At 45.1% G+C, this 16,113-nt stretch overlaps 1 protein-coding gene across 2 annotated transcripts in view; it reads right to left on the reverse strand.

Moving 5' to 3' along the window:
- Positions 1 to 1,310: 1,310 nt before the first annotated feature.
- trip4 (thyroid hormone receptor interactor 4) overlaps positions 1,311 to 16,113 on the reverse strand; it is a 76,713-nt gene continuing 61,910 nt past the window's right edge. For both annotated transcript variants that reach the window (XM_065012326.1, XM_065012327.1), the window contains one exon: positions 1,311 to 1,675. In XM_065012326.1, the coding sequence (XP_064868398.1) occupies positions 1,611 to 1,675 (65 nt within the window). In that variant the 3' untranslated portion in view covers positions 1,311 to 1,610. The remainder of the gene's footprint in view (positions 1,676 to 16,113) is intronic.

Here is a 16,113-nt window from a genome sequence, read left to right on the forward strand (position 1 = left end):
GGGGAACTTTTACAAAGGAGAGCTCTTACGCTCTCTGGGTGGCAAAGATGACTGGGAGGATTGGTGCAATTAGGTGGGCTCATGGTAAAGGCTGTCTATGGGAGGGCTGTGGCTTAATCTGCAACTCAAACAAGAGAAAATCTAGGCTAATCAATGGCCAATTACAATGCTAGGCATGGATACACAAACACATTACAACTTGCAATGGGTGTGTGAGGTGATTCGGGCAAGAAAGGGCTGAGTCAAACAACCACTCAAACAAAACATCTTGATGGAAATAACCACCGAGCAAAAGTGGTTAAAACACAAAGCACATAATTACCATGGATCGACACAAAAACAAATCACAACTTGTGAAAACAGCACACGCTTTGAAGAAAATGACAATTGAGTGACTTCTAGAAGGTGAGAAAGGTGCAAATCAGAAGACTAATTTAATGGGCTCCAGCGCTGCTGGCTTTCAATGACTGTGCCTCTGTGTGGAGTCATGATGCTCGTTTAGCACCTTTGTTAATTTCCTATTGAGGTAAAGACACTCCTGTCACCAAGAGGACACTCAATCTCAACGAGGGCCAGCCTGACATGACTTCAAGAGGCCTGCTTCTGACAGCTATATAATGGAGAGAGAACAGGAACTTAATCGCTTGTGGCCAATTGGTCCGTCAGTCACCACGGAATTCCATGTTCGGCCTCCACCGCGCCATTACATCTGAAAGGAGTGCTTTTTTCTGGAAAGAGTTATATTTCACAAATGTACAAAAAATGCGTGGTGACGGTTGAGTGGGATGACTGATAGAACAAGAGAGCAAGTTTGGTGCTATGGTTGACGTTTCTTTCAAAGTCATCTTCTAGTTTGGATTTCGCCTCTCATTATAGATGCGTTAGCTGACAACGTCATGAGACGATGTCTCCATGGTGTACAAGTCAGCGGGGTGTTGTGATTATGGATGGCCAGGTTGCTAGCAAGAATGACAAGAAACTACCATGCAGGGAATTGTAAGTGGCTCGTTTCAGCTCGTTTTATCTTGTTCTGTTTTGACTGATTTCATGTCAATATGGCAACAAACAAAAAAGATAGCTGGCTAGCTAACCAACAACTGTAACAGCGTATTTGAAAGACAAGTGCTCATTGTGCAAATGTATTTATGTTTTCAAATAAACATAGACAACATAGACAAAATATACTGTAGCTTACAAGCGGTCAAAAATCGAAGCCAACCCCATCTGTTTTGCCCCATATTTGCAAACGCCTTGGTTTTGTTGCTAAACAACCAACCTGTCTACGGTCAAAATAAAATAAAAGACAGAAATTACATTTCAACATTGTTTATTGCAGAAAATACAACTGTTCAAGAGTACACAGTATAGAATGTAGAGAACCTGGTAATAACTTTCCTGTGTGGTGAATGTCTGCTTAGTCATTGTCCTTAGACTGTAAATACCTTGAGAGGATGCCATGTATAGCCAGTGTGTCCATATTTATGTTTTGCTGGAACTCCTGATAAAACACAGTAGTCAGAATATGACCCACTCTGGATGTTCTCGTCAATCTCCGCCTCTCCTCCAGCTGGTCCACACTCTCTTTGCTTTCTCGCTCTCTCTCGCCAACGTCACACGGCCGCCGACGGAACCAGTCCCATCTTCGCACCCCTATGATATTGACTCTCCAGCTTGACTGTGAAAGGGGGAAAGCAGAGAGGAAGAGAGGGGGGAGGAGAGAGGGAGGAAGGAATGAATCAAAACACCATCAAAAGGGACAGAATGACCTTTCAGAGAGCTCAAGGCCTGCTGATTAGAGGCGTCCGGGGCAGATAGGAGGGAGAAGGCCAGCGAGGCTGTTTATCCTGCTGCTACCACAGACTAGCCTTCAGCTTTTTGTTCTGGTACATCTAGTCAAGTCTTTCTAGGCTACATCACACTACACTTATAACTAGGTCTAATAAGCCCCTGCTTATAGAGGCCATTTGGACAGAACCATTCCTATAGCAGGTGGCTTACTTTTAAGCAATATGGCCAATATACTACGGCTAAGTGCTGTTCTTATGCACAACGCAATGAGGAGTGCCTGGATACAGCCCTTAGCCGTGGTATATTGGCCATATGCCACAAACCCTCTAGGTGCCTTATCACTATTATAAACTGGTTACCAACGTAATTATAGCAGTAAAAATAAATGTTTTGTCATACCTGTGGTATACGGTCTGATATACCACGGCTGTCAGCCAAACAGCATTCATGGCTTGAACCACCCAGTTCATAATTAAGAATATATACTGGATGGTTATCAGAATGGGGATAAATTCCTTTGCAGTGGAAAATCAATAAAAATGGTTAAATATTTGATAAGTGTCCTCACAGGGCGCTAGGCTACTACGGTGACAGCATATTACATTCAAAGGACCATCAATACAGAGCATAGTGTTAACCCAGCTTTACACCACTGACTGACTTCCTAATAGGCTTTATGGACCAGTCAAAGTGGCAAAGAACCCCCCCATACATACACTAACGTGCCTCATAACCTGCAATGGAGGAGATAAGAGCCTAATAGAAGCTTTCCATAGGTCTTTGACCCCATCAATTCAAGACATGTCCGGCAGATCCTGTCCCTTCCTCCATTGCAAACATGAGTCTGATTGCTTTTCTGAAGTATATCTGAGTAGTGAGTACCAGCCCTTTCTCATCCTACCCAACCATTTCAGGTTACAGTCGTCCACTAGAATCTGTCTAAGCAGACTTTCCTCTTTGGGTGATGACAGGGCTCAATATGACTGCTGCTGGCAAGGATAGATTGTACAAAACAGCAGCAGAGTCTTATGTTGAAGTAGGCCTAGTTGTGTGACTGGATTATTTGAACAGCCAAGACTTTGACACCAATCAGGACCGCAGCATAGTCATGATATCTTGTAATCGCAGGTTAAGCAATGTTTACTAGTTAGCTTGTTAACACAAACAAGCTAAGCAGTTGAAAGCCAACCCTGGGCCAGTTGCAGATGGCACTCTGTGCAGAAAACTCTCAAGTTAATCTGCAGTGACAGTCCAGCAGCCAGGTGGCCTAGTGGTTAAGAGCGTTGGAGGGTTAGTGTAGTGTTTTAACCCTGGTTCTGTTTCTCTCCAGGTGGGTACAGTCGATGGTTTGAATCCCCGAGCCAACTAGGTAAAGGAATCTGTCGATGTGCCCTTGAGCAAGGCACTTGACCCTAATTGCTCCTGTAAATTGCTCTGGATAAGAGCGTCTCCTACATCACTAAAATTGAAATGTAGCAGCGGCTGTTTAACCTAGAAAGCTCTGTGGATATTCAAGCGGCACAACATGTATCAAGAGCTGGCTGTACGCTGGTCTGCTTTGTAGGCCCTCTGGCGACATTGAACTCTTTGCAAGTCTTGAATTAGCATTTGCGTTGCTCTTAGCATGGCTATTTCTCAGCAGTACTTATTCATTGCCGTATCGAAGCCATCTGGGAGTTGAGCTCAAACATAGCCCATCCATTTCTTCTTTATTCAACCAGTCACCTGGCTCTATATTTAACATAACCCTACCTATTTATTCTCAAAGCCCTTGTAAAACGTTAATACTGTAGCTAGTGCCAAAATGAGCATCTCTATTCCCCCAACAGAGGTCATTCACACCACATAGGACCCTCAAGCAATCCCTGGCCACTACAAGCCATATTAGGTTAGATGATCTGTGTGGAAGCAGCAGTTAACAGCTAAACACATTGTAATCTAGCACGGCAGAGCCCAGAAACACTCTATTCAGACAGTTAGCACTGAGGTTGGTTTTCCAAGGGGCTGAGGCAGGACAAACATGATGTATGTATAACAGGCAGCAGTGGTTGTCAACTCTGTTTGTTTTTCTATCTGTCTCGTCACATTAGAGCTCAACTCCATGCCCTGGTAGTGGCTGTGTAAGCACGGTGTTAAGGAGAACTGCTGTTTGCTCACCATTTACAAACTTGCCTCAAATACTGACATGTATTATTTGTGTGTCTCTCTGTTATGCCTGGAGCCAAATCTCCACAGCAAAGGGAGTGCCTCTGGATTCTGGCAACTAGCTAAAAATACAGTGGTTGCCCAAGTGACAATGTTGAATGCTTGAGAATGTTTATGTCACAAGCCAATGCCCTGCACCACACAGAGGACTTTGTTTCTGGCCTGAGTAAAAATAACATTTTCCCTGAAGTTGTGTACATACTGTACATCTAACATGAATTATTGCAGAAAAAATGTGTTTTTGCGTAGGCTAATCCAAACCAGGTGACTGGTTTCAACAGAACATGTACACTAGTTTCACTCATACCAAATGAAGAATAGTATTTGACTGCTTCTTTGACTCAATATAAAATCAACTAGAATTTCCCCCCTAAACGATTTACCATGACACCCACGGAGCGAAACAACAAGCCAGACATGGCAAGCTGATAGTTCACTTGTCAAGTGCGTAATTAAGAGTTAGCGTTTGGCCAGCTCGGCTGATTGTGTCTGGGAAGTGCTAATGCCAGCTCAGTCTAGTTCCTCTCTGTTAATGGCTGGAGGGGCTGCTGAGTGGGCTGCTGAGCAACAGCATTTCAGAGTGGATGCTGAAAGAGTGAGATGGGGAGAAGAGAGAGAGCAAGAGAAAGGGAGACAGAGAGAAAGGGCAAGCGATATAGAGACAGAAAGAGAGAGGCTGTCACATCGATCGGTGAGACAATTTCCCATTGATTGCTGGTCTGTTTGGGGGCTGCTGTAGAGAGGTTTATTACCCACACACTACAGCTGGGGAGGCCCAATAATAGGTGCAGTGTGTCTGCAGAGGGCTAGAGCTACATCATCAAGCCTGTAGAATACACCCCTATTTGAGCGCACACACACGTTATGTTCTTCTATCCTCATGGGGACCTTCAATTCATTTCCATTTAAATCATATTTCCCTACATCTGAACCTTAACCCAAACTCCCAACCCTGTTTACTCTAATTGTAACCATTCACCTAAGCTTAAAACAGCCTTTTTCCTTATGGACAGACAGTTGATATGTGGTCACACCCCACACTACTATTCTGAACCTATACTATACACACACTGTTCTCATTACAGCCCGATGGGAAGGAGCCCAATACGTTTCTGATAAACATTCACATCCAGCCTCAGAACCCAAGAGATGGAGCCAAGAGGTCTGTCTGTATACTACTACCCTGTAATGGAGGACCATTGACAACCGCACCAATTAAATACAATGGCCTTGAGATGATCATAAACACTGAAAGGCAACACTTCACTGTCGATTGAGGGATAATGGAATAATTCTAGACTTAAACAAGGAATAATGGATATCCGTTATGCCAATCAATGAATCAGCTAGGGAGCTCTTTGTATTCATACCTTGTATTGGAGAATGATAATCCCCATTCACTAAGGTGATTTATGATTGCTATGCAAATATAACCAAAGCTTGATACACTCAGACTACAGGCAATTACTCCACACCAACAGAGGATTGTGATGAGGACGAGGAGAATAAAAGCATACAAATGCATTGTTATATTTATTAATCTTTATTTAACTAGGCAAGTCAGTTAAGAACAAATTCTTATTTACAATGATGGCCTATTAAAGAATCGTATATATTCTAATGTTGCTTGGCAATACAACTGGGCATGAGAATAGCCAGGGGATAAATCTATGTGTTGATTGGGCCTAAAGCCAGGGCATGGGGATGACACTATGGCATCCATCTTGTTTCTGGTTTTCCAATAGAGCTCGTACTCAGTGAGCCTCAAGAGGATCCCTACATGCCAGACCGAGACTACATCTCCTGGCTCGACACTGACTACTGCAGCCAAGTGGATGTGTACACATCATTCAGCAGGAGGGAGGGGTAAAAGAAAGAAACCTGCCTGGATTCTCATCCCGGTGTTAGTCACACCTCATTTATATTCTCTTCCTCAGCCCTGGCTGCTAGATTTACAAGTGGAGGTTGGACTGCTGTGTGAGCCGACTTGCAGGCAGGCAGATTCCCCCTCTTCCCCTCTCTCTCTCTCTCTCTCTCTCTCTCTCTCCATTCTCCCCCTCAAGCTGTTTTCACAGACACCGAGGGGCTGAAATGGCTGAGTGATTTCTACTGCTGCTGTCAATGCAGCACTGCTTTAGTCAGGCACACAACAGGCTAGGCTAACCGGGCCAGCAGCCTGAGTCTGGCAGGTTAGCTACCCACGCTCTGTCATTTGCCCTTCCCTTCCTAACCTGCCAGACTCAGGCTGCCGGCCCGGACAGGGCGTGGGTAGCTAGCGACTCCGAGGCAGGGTGACAGCGTGTTTACGCCGCTGTCCCAAATAGGGGCTGACGCTCCGTCGATCGCACCTGCTACCACGCACCTTGCCTGGGGAGTGGGTGGTGGGTTCAGGTGGGTTGGAAGGAGGGGAAGTGAGACAATAATGAGATAGAGAGGAAGAGAAAGGTGCTTTGTGGAATCATGTTTAACAATTCTCCTGGAGGCTTACCCTGATACATGGGGGAGCTAAAGCCAATGGAAGTGAATGAGCCGAAATGGAGGGAATCAGTCTGGCTGCCATGTGTGGCGTCCATGTTTCTTCTATGACTTCATCATCGTATTAATCCTGCTTCACAGAATCTCTTTCCAGGAGATTGTCCAGAAAAATGTCTGAACAACTCTTATGAAGACACCATGTTCAAATTAGTTGGTTTAAATAATCAAGAAGCATTTCAGAAATCTACTCCTGGATATTTGTCCACTTCCAGAATGGACATGTTTAAGAGGGATAGTGGGAGGGAGAGAAGGAGGGAGCACATTCTGGTCTAATAACTCTATAAGCTACTCACATAACATTGACTGGGGGTTTTCCAGTGAAAAATCTCCCAGTGACAAGGGTCACCCATACTAATGTGCCCCAACTGAGGGAACCAGATTCCGCCTGTGTACATGAGTAATTCCAGTAAGGAGCCAGCTCCCCAGTGGTTATCAATCACCCTGGGCTCTTACAGTGAGAGCCAGAGCGACTGGTGCAGCAGCGACGCAGTGTGTTAGATACAGTGGGATCGCGCGTGCGCTAATGCTGAATCACCAGCGACCTCGTGTGAAGTGAACGCCCCCCAAGGCAATGCTGCTGCAGCGAGGGCACGCGTCCAGAAGACATTTCATTCCTTTCGCATTAGCTTCGATCGTGGCACTCTCGTTAACGCAAAGTGCCGTCGCTAAAATCCCCATGTCTCCTCAGGTAGTCAAATGCCTCAGAAACATTGGCCCGGGTATAAAAATCATCAAATCAGATAAACTGCTGAGGGGGCAACACAAATGTATATTTTGTATTATTTCAATCATAATAAGACATTGATATAACTTGAGTGGCATATCACAATGCCTGTATTAAAGTTGTAATGACATACTGCCCCATCATGGTGGATCAGGACGCTGTGTTTATATTCAACCCTCTTCTAATGCTAAGTGACATAATCATTTTGTAATGAATTAAAAGAAGTCAAATATTCAATCAAGATTGTTCTATTTTTCTCTGTGTGTTAACAAACCGGTCATAAGAATAGGGTCAGTGGTGAAGTCCTGCAGGGACAGCTTTCTTTTGATGTATATTTCACATCTCTGTACACCACTGCAAATACAGAGAGCCCAAAGAAACAGCAGGACGGGCTTTAGCGATAGGCGTGTGTTTACGCTGGGTTTCTAGACAGAGACTTCGTTCCCCTGCAGCCCCAATGTCAAAGAGACAAAATATCAACAGGAACCTCTTTCTAACAGCCACTGAGGGACTCTGAAAAAGTCAATACTGCTGGTTCTTAAAAACAGGTTCCTATAAAGAAGCCTGTTGACTGCCCACATCTAATTAGAATGGAAATGTAGCGTGGGCTTTGAATGGATCACTGGGGATAGACATTGGCATTTAGATGATGTTATGTCGGGACTAGATTACTGATGACACAGTATTTTAGGGAGATAGTCTTATCAGCAAAGCCTCTGAAATAAGCTAATTGTATCTCGGCATTGACGGTAAGGGGCTGTCATTGTTCTATCATTGGGGATTTGGAGAGGGGTTATACACACATGTACAAACACACACACACCAACCTTCAGAATGCTTGTGTGTGTGTAGACCTATTCTCTTGTCTATACATCAGTTTATTTTGAGAGAAACAATCAAATCCTTTATCAGGGGCATAAGTCAAGAACAGAACAGTCAAGACCAAACAGAGTCCCAGAGAGAGAGAGAGTCTCAGAGGGAGAGAGTGTCAGAGAGAGAGTGTCAGAGAGAGAGACACTTAGACAGTGAGAGACACACTCAGACAGAGAGACACACTCAGACAGAGAGAGAGAGAGAGAGAGAGAGAGAGAGAGAGAGACAGAGAGAGAGAGAGAGACAGAGAGAGACAGAGACTCAGAGAGAGAGAGAAGAGATGTATGGGTAAACCACTTCTCCAATCTTTTTGGCTCTATAACAAAGAATAAAGAGCAAAAATATATACATGATCAAATACAAATCTTAGAATCAACTATTAAAGACTACCAGAACCCACTGGATTCTCCAATTACCCTGAATGAGTTACAGGACAAAATAAAAACCCTCCAACCCAAAAAGGCCTGTGGTGTTGATGGTATCCTTAATGAAATGATCAAATATACAGACAACAAATTCCAATTGGCTATACTAAAACTCTTTAACATCATCCTTAGCTCTGGCATCTTCCCCAATATTTGGAACCAAGGACTGATCACCCCAATCCACAAAAGTGGAGACAAATTTGACCCCAATAACTACCGTGGAATATGCGTCAACAGTAACCTTGGGAAAATCCTCTGCACTATCCTTAACAGCATACTCGTACATTTCCTCAATGAAAACAATGTACTGAGCAATTGGCTTTTTACCAAATTACCGTACAACATACCATGTATTCACCCTGCACACCCTAATTGACAACCAAACAAACCAAAACAAAGCCAAAGTCTTCTCATGCTTCGTTGATTTCAAAAAAGCCTTTGACTCAATTTGGCATGAGGGTCTGCTATACAAATTGATGGAAAGTGGTGTTGGGGGAAAAACATACGACATTATAAAATCCATGTACACAAACAACAAGTGTGCGGTTAAAATTGGCAAAAAAACACACACATTTCTTCACACAGGGTCGTGGGGTGAGACAGGGATGCAGCTTAAGCCCCACCCTCTTCAACATATATCAACGAATATAAGAAAGAAAAGTCTGCAGCACCCGGCCTCACCCTACTAGAATCCGAAGTCAAATGTCTACTGTTTGCTGATGATCTGGTGCTTCTGTCACCAACCAAGGAGGGCCCACAGCAGCACCTAGATCTTCTGCACAGATTCTGTCAGACCTGGGCCCTGACAGTAAATCTCAGTAAGACCAAAATAATGGTGTTCCAAAAAAGGTCCAGTTGCCAGGATCACAAATACAAATTACATCTAGACACTGTTGCCCTAGAGCACACAAAAACTATACATACCATGGCCTAAACATCAGCGCCACAGGTAACTTCCACAAAGCTGTGAACGATCTGAGAGACAAGGCAAGAAGGGCCTTCTATGCCATCAAAAGGAACATAAAATTCAACATACCAATTAGGATCTGGCTAAAAATACTTCATAAGTCATAGAGCCCATTGCCCTTTATGGTTGTGAGGTCTGGGGTCCGCTCACCAACCAAGACTTCACAAAATGGGACAAACACCAAATTGAGACTCTGCATGCAGAATTCTACAAAAATATCCTCTGTGTACAACGTAGAACACCAAATAATGCATGCAGAGCAGAATTAGGCCGATACCCACTAATTATCAAAATCCAGAAAAGAGACGTTAAATTCTACAACCACCTGAAAGGAAGCGATTCCCAAACCTTCCATAACAAAGCCATCACCTACAGAGAGATGAACCTGGAGAAGAGTCCCCTAAGAAAGCTGGTCCTGGGGCTCTGTTCACAAACACAAACACAGATACCCCAGGACAGCAGCACAATTAGACCCAACCAAATCATGAGAAAACAAAAAGAGAATTACTTGACACATTGGAAAGAATTAACAAAAAAACAAAGCAAACTAGAATGCTATTTGGCCCTAAACAGAGAGTAAACAGTGGCAGAATACCTGACCACTGTGACTGACCCAAACTTAAGAAAAGCTTTGACTATGTACAGACTCAGTGAGCATAGCCTTGCTATTGAGAAAGGCCGCCGTAGGCAGACATGGCTCTCAAGAGAAGACAGGCTATGTGCTCACTGCCCACAAAATTAGGTGGAAACTGAGCGGCACTTCCTAACCTCCTGCCCAATGTATGACCATATTAGAGAGACACATTTCCCTCAGATTACACAGCTCCACAAAGAATTTGAAAACAAATCCAATTTTGATAAACTCCCATATCTACTGGGTGAAATTCCACACTGTGCCATCACAGCAGCAAGATTTGTGACCTGTTGCCACAAGAAAAGGGGAACCAGCGAAGAACACACACCATTGTAAATACAACCCATATTTATGCTTATTTATTTTCCCTTGTGTACTTTAACCATTTGTACATTGTTACAACACTGTATATATATATATATATATATAATATGACATTTGTAATGTCTTTATTGTTTTGAAACTTCTGTATGTGTAATGTTTACTGTTAATTTTTATTGTTTATTTCACTTTTGTATATTATCTACCTCACTTGCTTTGGCAATGTTAACACATGTTTCCCATGACAATAAAGCCCCTTGAATTGAATTGAGAGAGAGAGAGACACTCAGAGACCCAGAGAGAGACACTGTGACTCAGAGACTCAGAGAGAGAGTCTCAGAGAGAGAGAGAGTCTCAGATAGAGAGAGACACTCAGACACTCAGAGACCCAGAGAGAGACACTGTGACTCAGAGATTTAGAGAGAGAGTCTCAGAGAGAGAGAGAGAGTCTCAGAGAGAGAGAGAGAGTCTCAGAGAGAGAGAGAGACTCAGAGAGCAAAAGAGAAGAAAGGGGAGAGAGACTCAGAGAGAGAGAGAGTGACACTCAGAGACCCAGAGAGAGACACTGTGACTCAGAGACTCAGAGAGTCTCAGAGAGAGAGTCTCAGAGAGAGAGAGAGAGACTCAGAGAGAGAGTCTCAGAGAGAGAGTCTCAGAGAGAGAGAGAGAGACTCAGAGAGCAAAAGAGAAGAAAGGGGAGAGAGTCTCAGAGAGAAAGAGAAGAGAGATAGGGAGAGGGGTAGAGAGAGCAGAGGGGGGAATACGTTTATGCTGAGTGCTCTGCATTCTGAGGAGGCTGCATTTGCATATCAGTGCAGCGGAGCAGAGGGAGAAATGTGTCAGCGTTGACAGCAAGCTGAATATCTTAAACCTTCACTGACACCCCTGCAGGCGCTCTCTCAGGCTCCCTCTGATACACACACGCACACCCCAGGTGGGAGGATTGCTGTGTTCCCACGTGACTGTGTACAGTAGCGTTTGTTTAACGGTCAGCTCAAGTGCAAGGCTCATCTCTGGGGAAAAGCCCTGGTGAAGTGTCTCCATGCACACGGAGACATCTGTGGGTGTGAAACCGAGAGAGTAAGCTAGAGACATAACAAGAGAAACATTATGTAGTCATGACCTAAATCCCTACAGTAGCTTATTTCCCTCTATAGCTTGGTTTATAAATATAACATGACTTTTTACCTACATGGGGATGAATATTTGGGTTGCTCCACTACCACAACAAAACTATTAATAGATATATACACTGTTGTCATGACATGCACACATGGCTTTAAAAGGACCAATGGCGAGGAGAAAGAGGAGCGATGCTTTGTATCCAACACCAGCCCCAGTTCATGTTAACTCAGCAACCATCCTCCATACAGTGCCTCTGTGTTCCCACTCTGGTCAGAGTACTGTAGGAGCATTACACTGCTAGCTAAACAATGTCCAATGTCCCGTGTCTCAGCATCTTATCTATTCAATCCCATTATATTCATCTGACTGCCATTTCTCAAATGACTCTCTTACAGCTCTCACATTGTTTGTTACCCGTTTGAGCTATGAAAACTTTGGTAATTGAAATGTCCGTCAAAAGATGATGGTCTCGCTTGCTGACGATTTACGCGCATGCGACTGACAATTGATAAAAGAGGCCCATTGTGTTGGCGAGATGTTGTTGGTGCCAAAGAATGACAACTTAAAGTAGACTAGAGAACATGTACTTCTAGTTTTTGAATTTTGACAGTTATAAGCAGACACAGGGGAATGTGTTTTTTTGACAGTCACACCCCAGGATATTCTATCTCCTCTGAGCTGTCTAATATGATGTCCGAGACTTGTGACGGACGAGCTGTGTTTTAGAGCAGAATTCAACACTTTCTCTGAGCCTCGTCAACGGCTTAAAAAACCCCCACTTCTGACATAATTTAATACCCATATTTCTGACTAGAAATATCAAGATGTTCTTCTGACAATACTTTTACAGTACAGTAGCTTGCCATTTTTAAAGGAGTCAATGGTATTTGTGAATGTGACATTGCTGCTAACAGGGAGATCAAGGGGTCTGGTTAAGTTTCCCATTTAGCTCAAGGTTATGTTAGCACAAGGTTACGATGCAGTCTCCAGGGGCTGTGAATGTCCATGTCTGTGTTCAGAGTGGGGAGTGCAGTGTTGATGGGCCTGCCAATCTCCATTCAGGCTACTGATTGGTGGGAGAGGGCAGTGTGTGTAAAGAGGGGGGGAGGAAGTGGTTAACACTGTGGCCAGGCTCCTTGGCATGCTGGAGGCACGATGACATTGATCTGCCGGGCCTCTTCCATCCCTCTCCATGAAGAGGTAACTGGATTGTTAATAAAAATGGAAATTGAGCCATCTCACACACACACACACACACACACACACACACACACACACACACACGCTACCAGCAGCTAGCGTCTCACCTTCCCCACCCGACCTTCCTCACCCCTACCTCCCACAGAGCTGTCTTGGTGACATTTAAACGACTGGACCAATTCAAAGCCTACCAACTCCCTATGTCCTCCCCTAGTTACTACTACATTCCTCTGTTCCTCAGGCAGCAGACCAACACATCAAATGCCTGCATGACTATGAAATGGATAGGGAGAGGTGGGGGAGGGGAAGAGGAAACCGACAGGGGGTAATAAAGCCCCTTCTGATTAACGGTTTGCTGTTATGTTTCCTATTGAAACACTTAAGAGGGTTAACAGTTAAATGCAGGCTTTGGTGGGGGGTTGCTAATGTCACAACACACAACTAGCGCCTCATATTCCTGTTTGGAAAAGCATTACTTCCCGTCACACAAATCAGTAGAAACTGAAGCCGTAGAAATTATTTCTTGGCAACCAAAATGACCTTTTCAGATCGTGCTATTTCAAAACGTTTCCCCCCCTACTTAACGTGATACTGGTAACCTCATCACGACATCACACTGGTAACCTCATCACGACATCACACTGGTAACCTCATCACGACATCACACTGGTAACCTCATCACGACATCACACTGGTAACCTCATCACGACATCACACTGGCATCACCTCAAGAAATGGGAGCAGGAGAGGCGAGCGGTCGGACTGAGGACCCTTAATTATAAAAAAGCGAGCGGCGTAATACTAAATCAATCTGACCCACCCCACCAGCCAGCTCCCCGTCGCTATTCCTTAGCAACAACGCAGACTTACCCACCAGCCAGCTCCCCGTCGCTATTCCTTAGCAACAACGCAGACTTACCCACCGGCCAGCTCCCCGTCGCTATTCCTTAGCAACAACGCAGGCTTACCCACCGGCCAGCTCCCCGTCGCTATTCCTTAGCAACAACGCAGACTTACCCACCGGCCAGCTCCCCGTCGCTATTCCTTAGCAACAACGCAGACTTACCCACCGGCCAGCTCCCCGTCGCTATTCCTTAGCAACAACGCAGGCTTACCCACCGCCCAGCTCCCCGTCTCTATTCCTTAGCAACAACGCAGACTTACCCACCGGCCAGCTCCCCGTCGCTATTCCTTAGCAACAACGCAGGCTTACCCACCGGCCAGCTCCCCGTCGCTATTCCTTAGCAACAACGCAGGCTTACCCACCGGCCAGCTCCCCGTCGCTATTCCTTAGCAACAACGCAGACTTACCCACCGGCCAGCTCCCCGTCGCTATTCCTTAGCAACAACGCAGACTTACCCACCGGCCAGCTCCCGTCGCTATTCCTTAGCAACAACGCAGGCTTACCCACCGGCCAGCTCCCCGTCGTTATTCCTTAGCAACAACGCAGATTTACCCACCGGCCAGCTCCCCGTCGCTATTCCTTAGCAACAACGCAGATTTACCCACCGGCCAGCTCCCCGTCGCTATTCCTTAGCAACAACGCAGGCTTACCCACCGGCCAGCTCCCCGTCACTATTCCTTAGCAACAACGCAGGCTTACCCACCGGCCAGCTCCCCGTCGCTATTCCTTAGCAACAACGCAGGCTTACCCACCGGCCAGCTCCCCGTCGCTATTCCTTAGCAACAACGCAGATTTACCCACCGGCAAGCTCCCCGTCGCTATTCCTTAGCAACAACGCAGGCTTACCCACCGGCCAGCTCCCCGTCGCTATTCCTTAGCAACAACGCAGATTTACCCACCGGCCAGCTCCCCGTCGCTATTCCTTAGCAACAATGCAGATTTACCCACCAGCCAGCTCCCGTCGTTATTCCTTAGCAACAACGCAGATTTACCCACCGGCCAGCTCCCCGTCGCTATTCCTTAGCAACAATGCAGATTTACCCACCAGCCAGCTCCCGTCGTTATTCCTTAGCAACAACGCAGGCTTACCCACCAGCCAGCTCCCCGTCGTTATTCCTTAGCAACAACGCAGGCTTACCCACCAGCCAGCTCCCGTCGTTATTCCTTAGCAACAACGCAGATTTACCCACCGACCAGCTCCCCGTCGTTATTCCTTAGCAACAGAGCAGACTGACCCACCCGCGATCAGCAGCTATTGATTTTTTTTAGGAGAAGGTGGGGTATCTAAATTGGTCCAAATGTTCCAAATGTTATTTTATGGAGCTCTTTGGGGCTAACAGCAGGTCTGAGCCAGAGATTGATTAGTTCTACTGGACACAGTGTGACCTCCAAAAGATAAGAAGCAATTATGGCTCTGAGAGGCTTTTCCAGCAGCGGTGCTTCAGCACTGCCAATGGGCTATGGTTTTAAATGGATAATTAACGTTGTGTATTGTATCGCTGGCTTCTCTGTGTGAGAGCTCTGCTTGACACTTGTGTGTGTGTGTGTGTGTGTACTGCCTACGTAATGGAAGCCCCATTCTTCATCACGGATACATTGCTAATAAGATCAGAGGAGTCAATGTCTGAATATCTACATGGTCCAATTTCAGAGCTCGTTACACTTTCATTACTTTGTACACGTCAGAGGGGTGTATAAACACTACAGCATGGAGCTCCCTCAAATACAATAATGGAATATGGTTTATTATAAACTGGTTCTAGCCCTGAATGCTGATTGGCTGACAGCCATGGTATATCAGACCGTATACCACGGGTATGACAAAATATGTATTTTTATTGCTCTAATTATGTTGGTAACCAGTTTATAATAGCTTTTAAATAACTATAATGTAAGATTAAATTAAGCAATAAGGCACCTCGGTGGTTTGTGGTATATGGCCAATATACTACGGCTAAGGACTGTGTCCAGGCACTCCGCGATGCGCCGGGCGGCAGGGTAGCCTAGTGGTTAGAGCATTGGACTAGTAACAGGAAGGTTGCAAGTTCAAATCCCCGAGCTGACAAGGTACAAATCTGTCGTTCTGCCCTTGAACATGCAGTTAACCCACTGTTCCTAGGCCGTCATTGAAAATAAGAATTTGTTCTTAACTGACTTGCCTAGTTAAATAAAGGTAAAACAATATATATATATATATTGACCATATACCATAAACCCCCGAGGTGCCTTATTGCTGAATTAAATCGATGATCGTGATCGATTGTCAGAGATCAACCGGCAAAGCCAGGCACAGAGCGTTATTTAAAAGCCTATGTTATTCAGTGAGTGGACCACAATACAGACAGAACATCTCTATCAGAACCACCTGTGTATAACACATAGTGAATTCATTTATAGTACATGCATGAGTA

Source organism: Oncorhynchus nerka, linkage group LG27 (assembly GCF_034236695.1).
Source record: "Oncorhynchus nerka isolate Pitt River linkage group LG27, Oner_Uvic_2.0, whole genome shotgun sequence".
NCBI lineage: Eukaryota > Metazoa > Chordata > Actinopteri > Salmoniformes > Salmonidae > Oncorhynchus > Oncorhynchus nerka.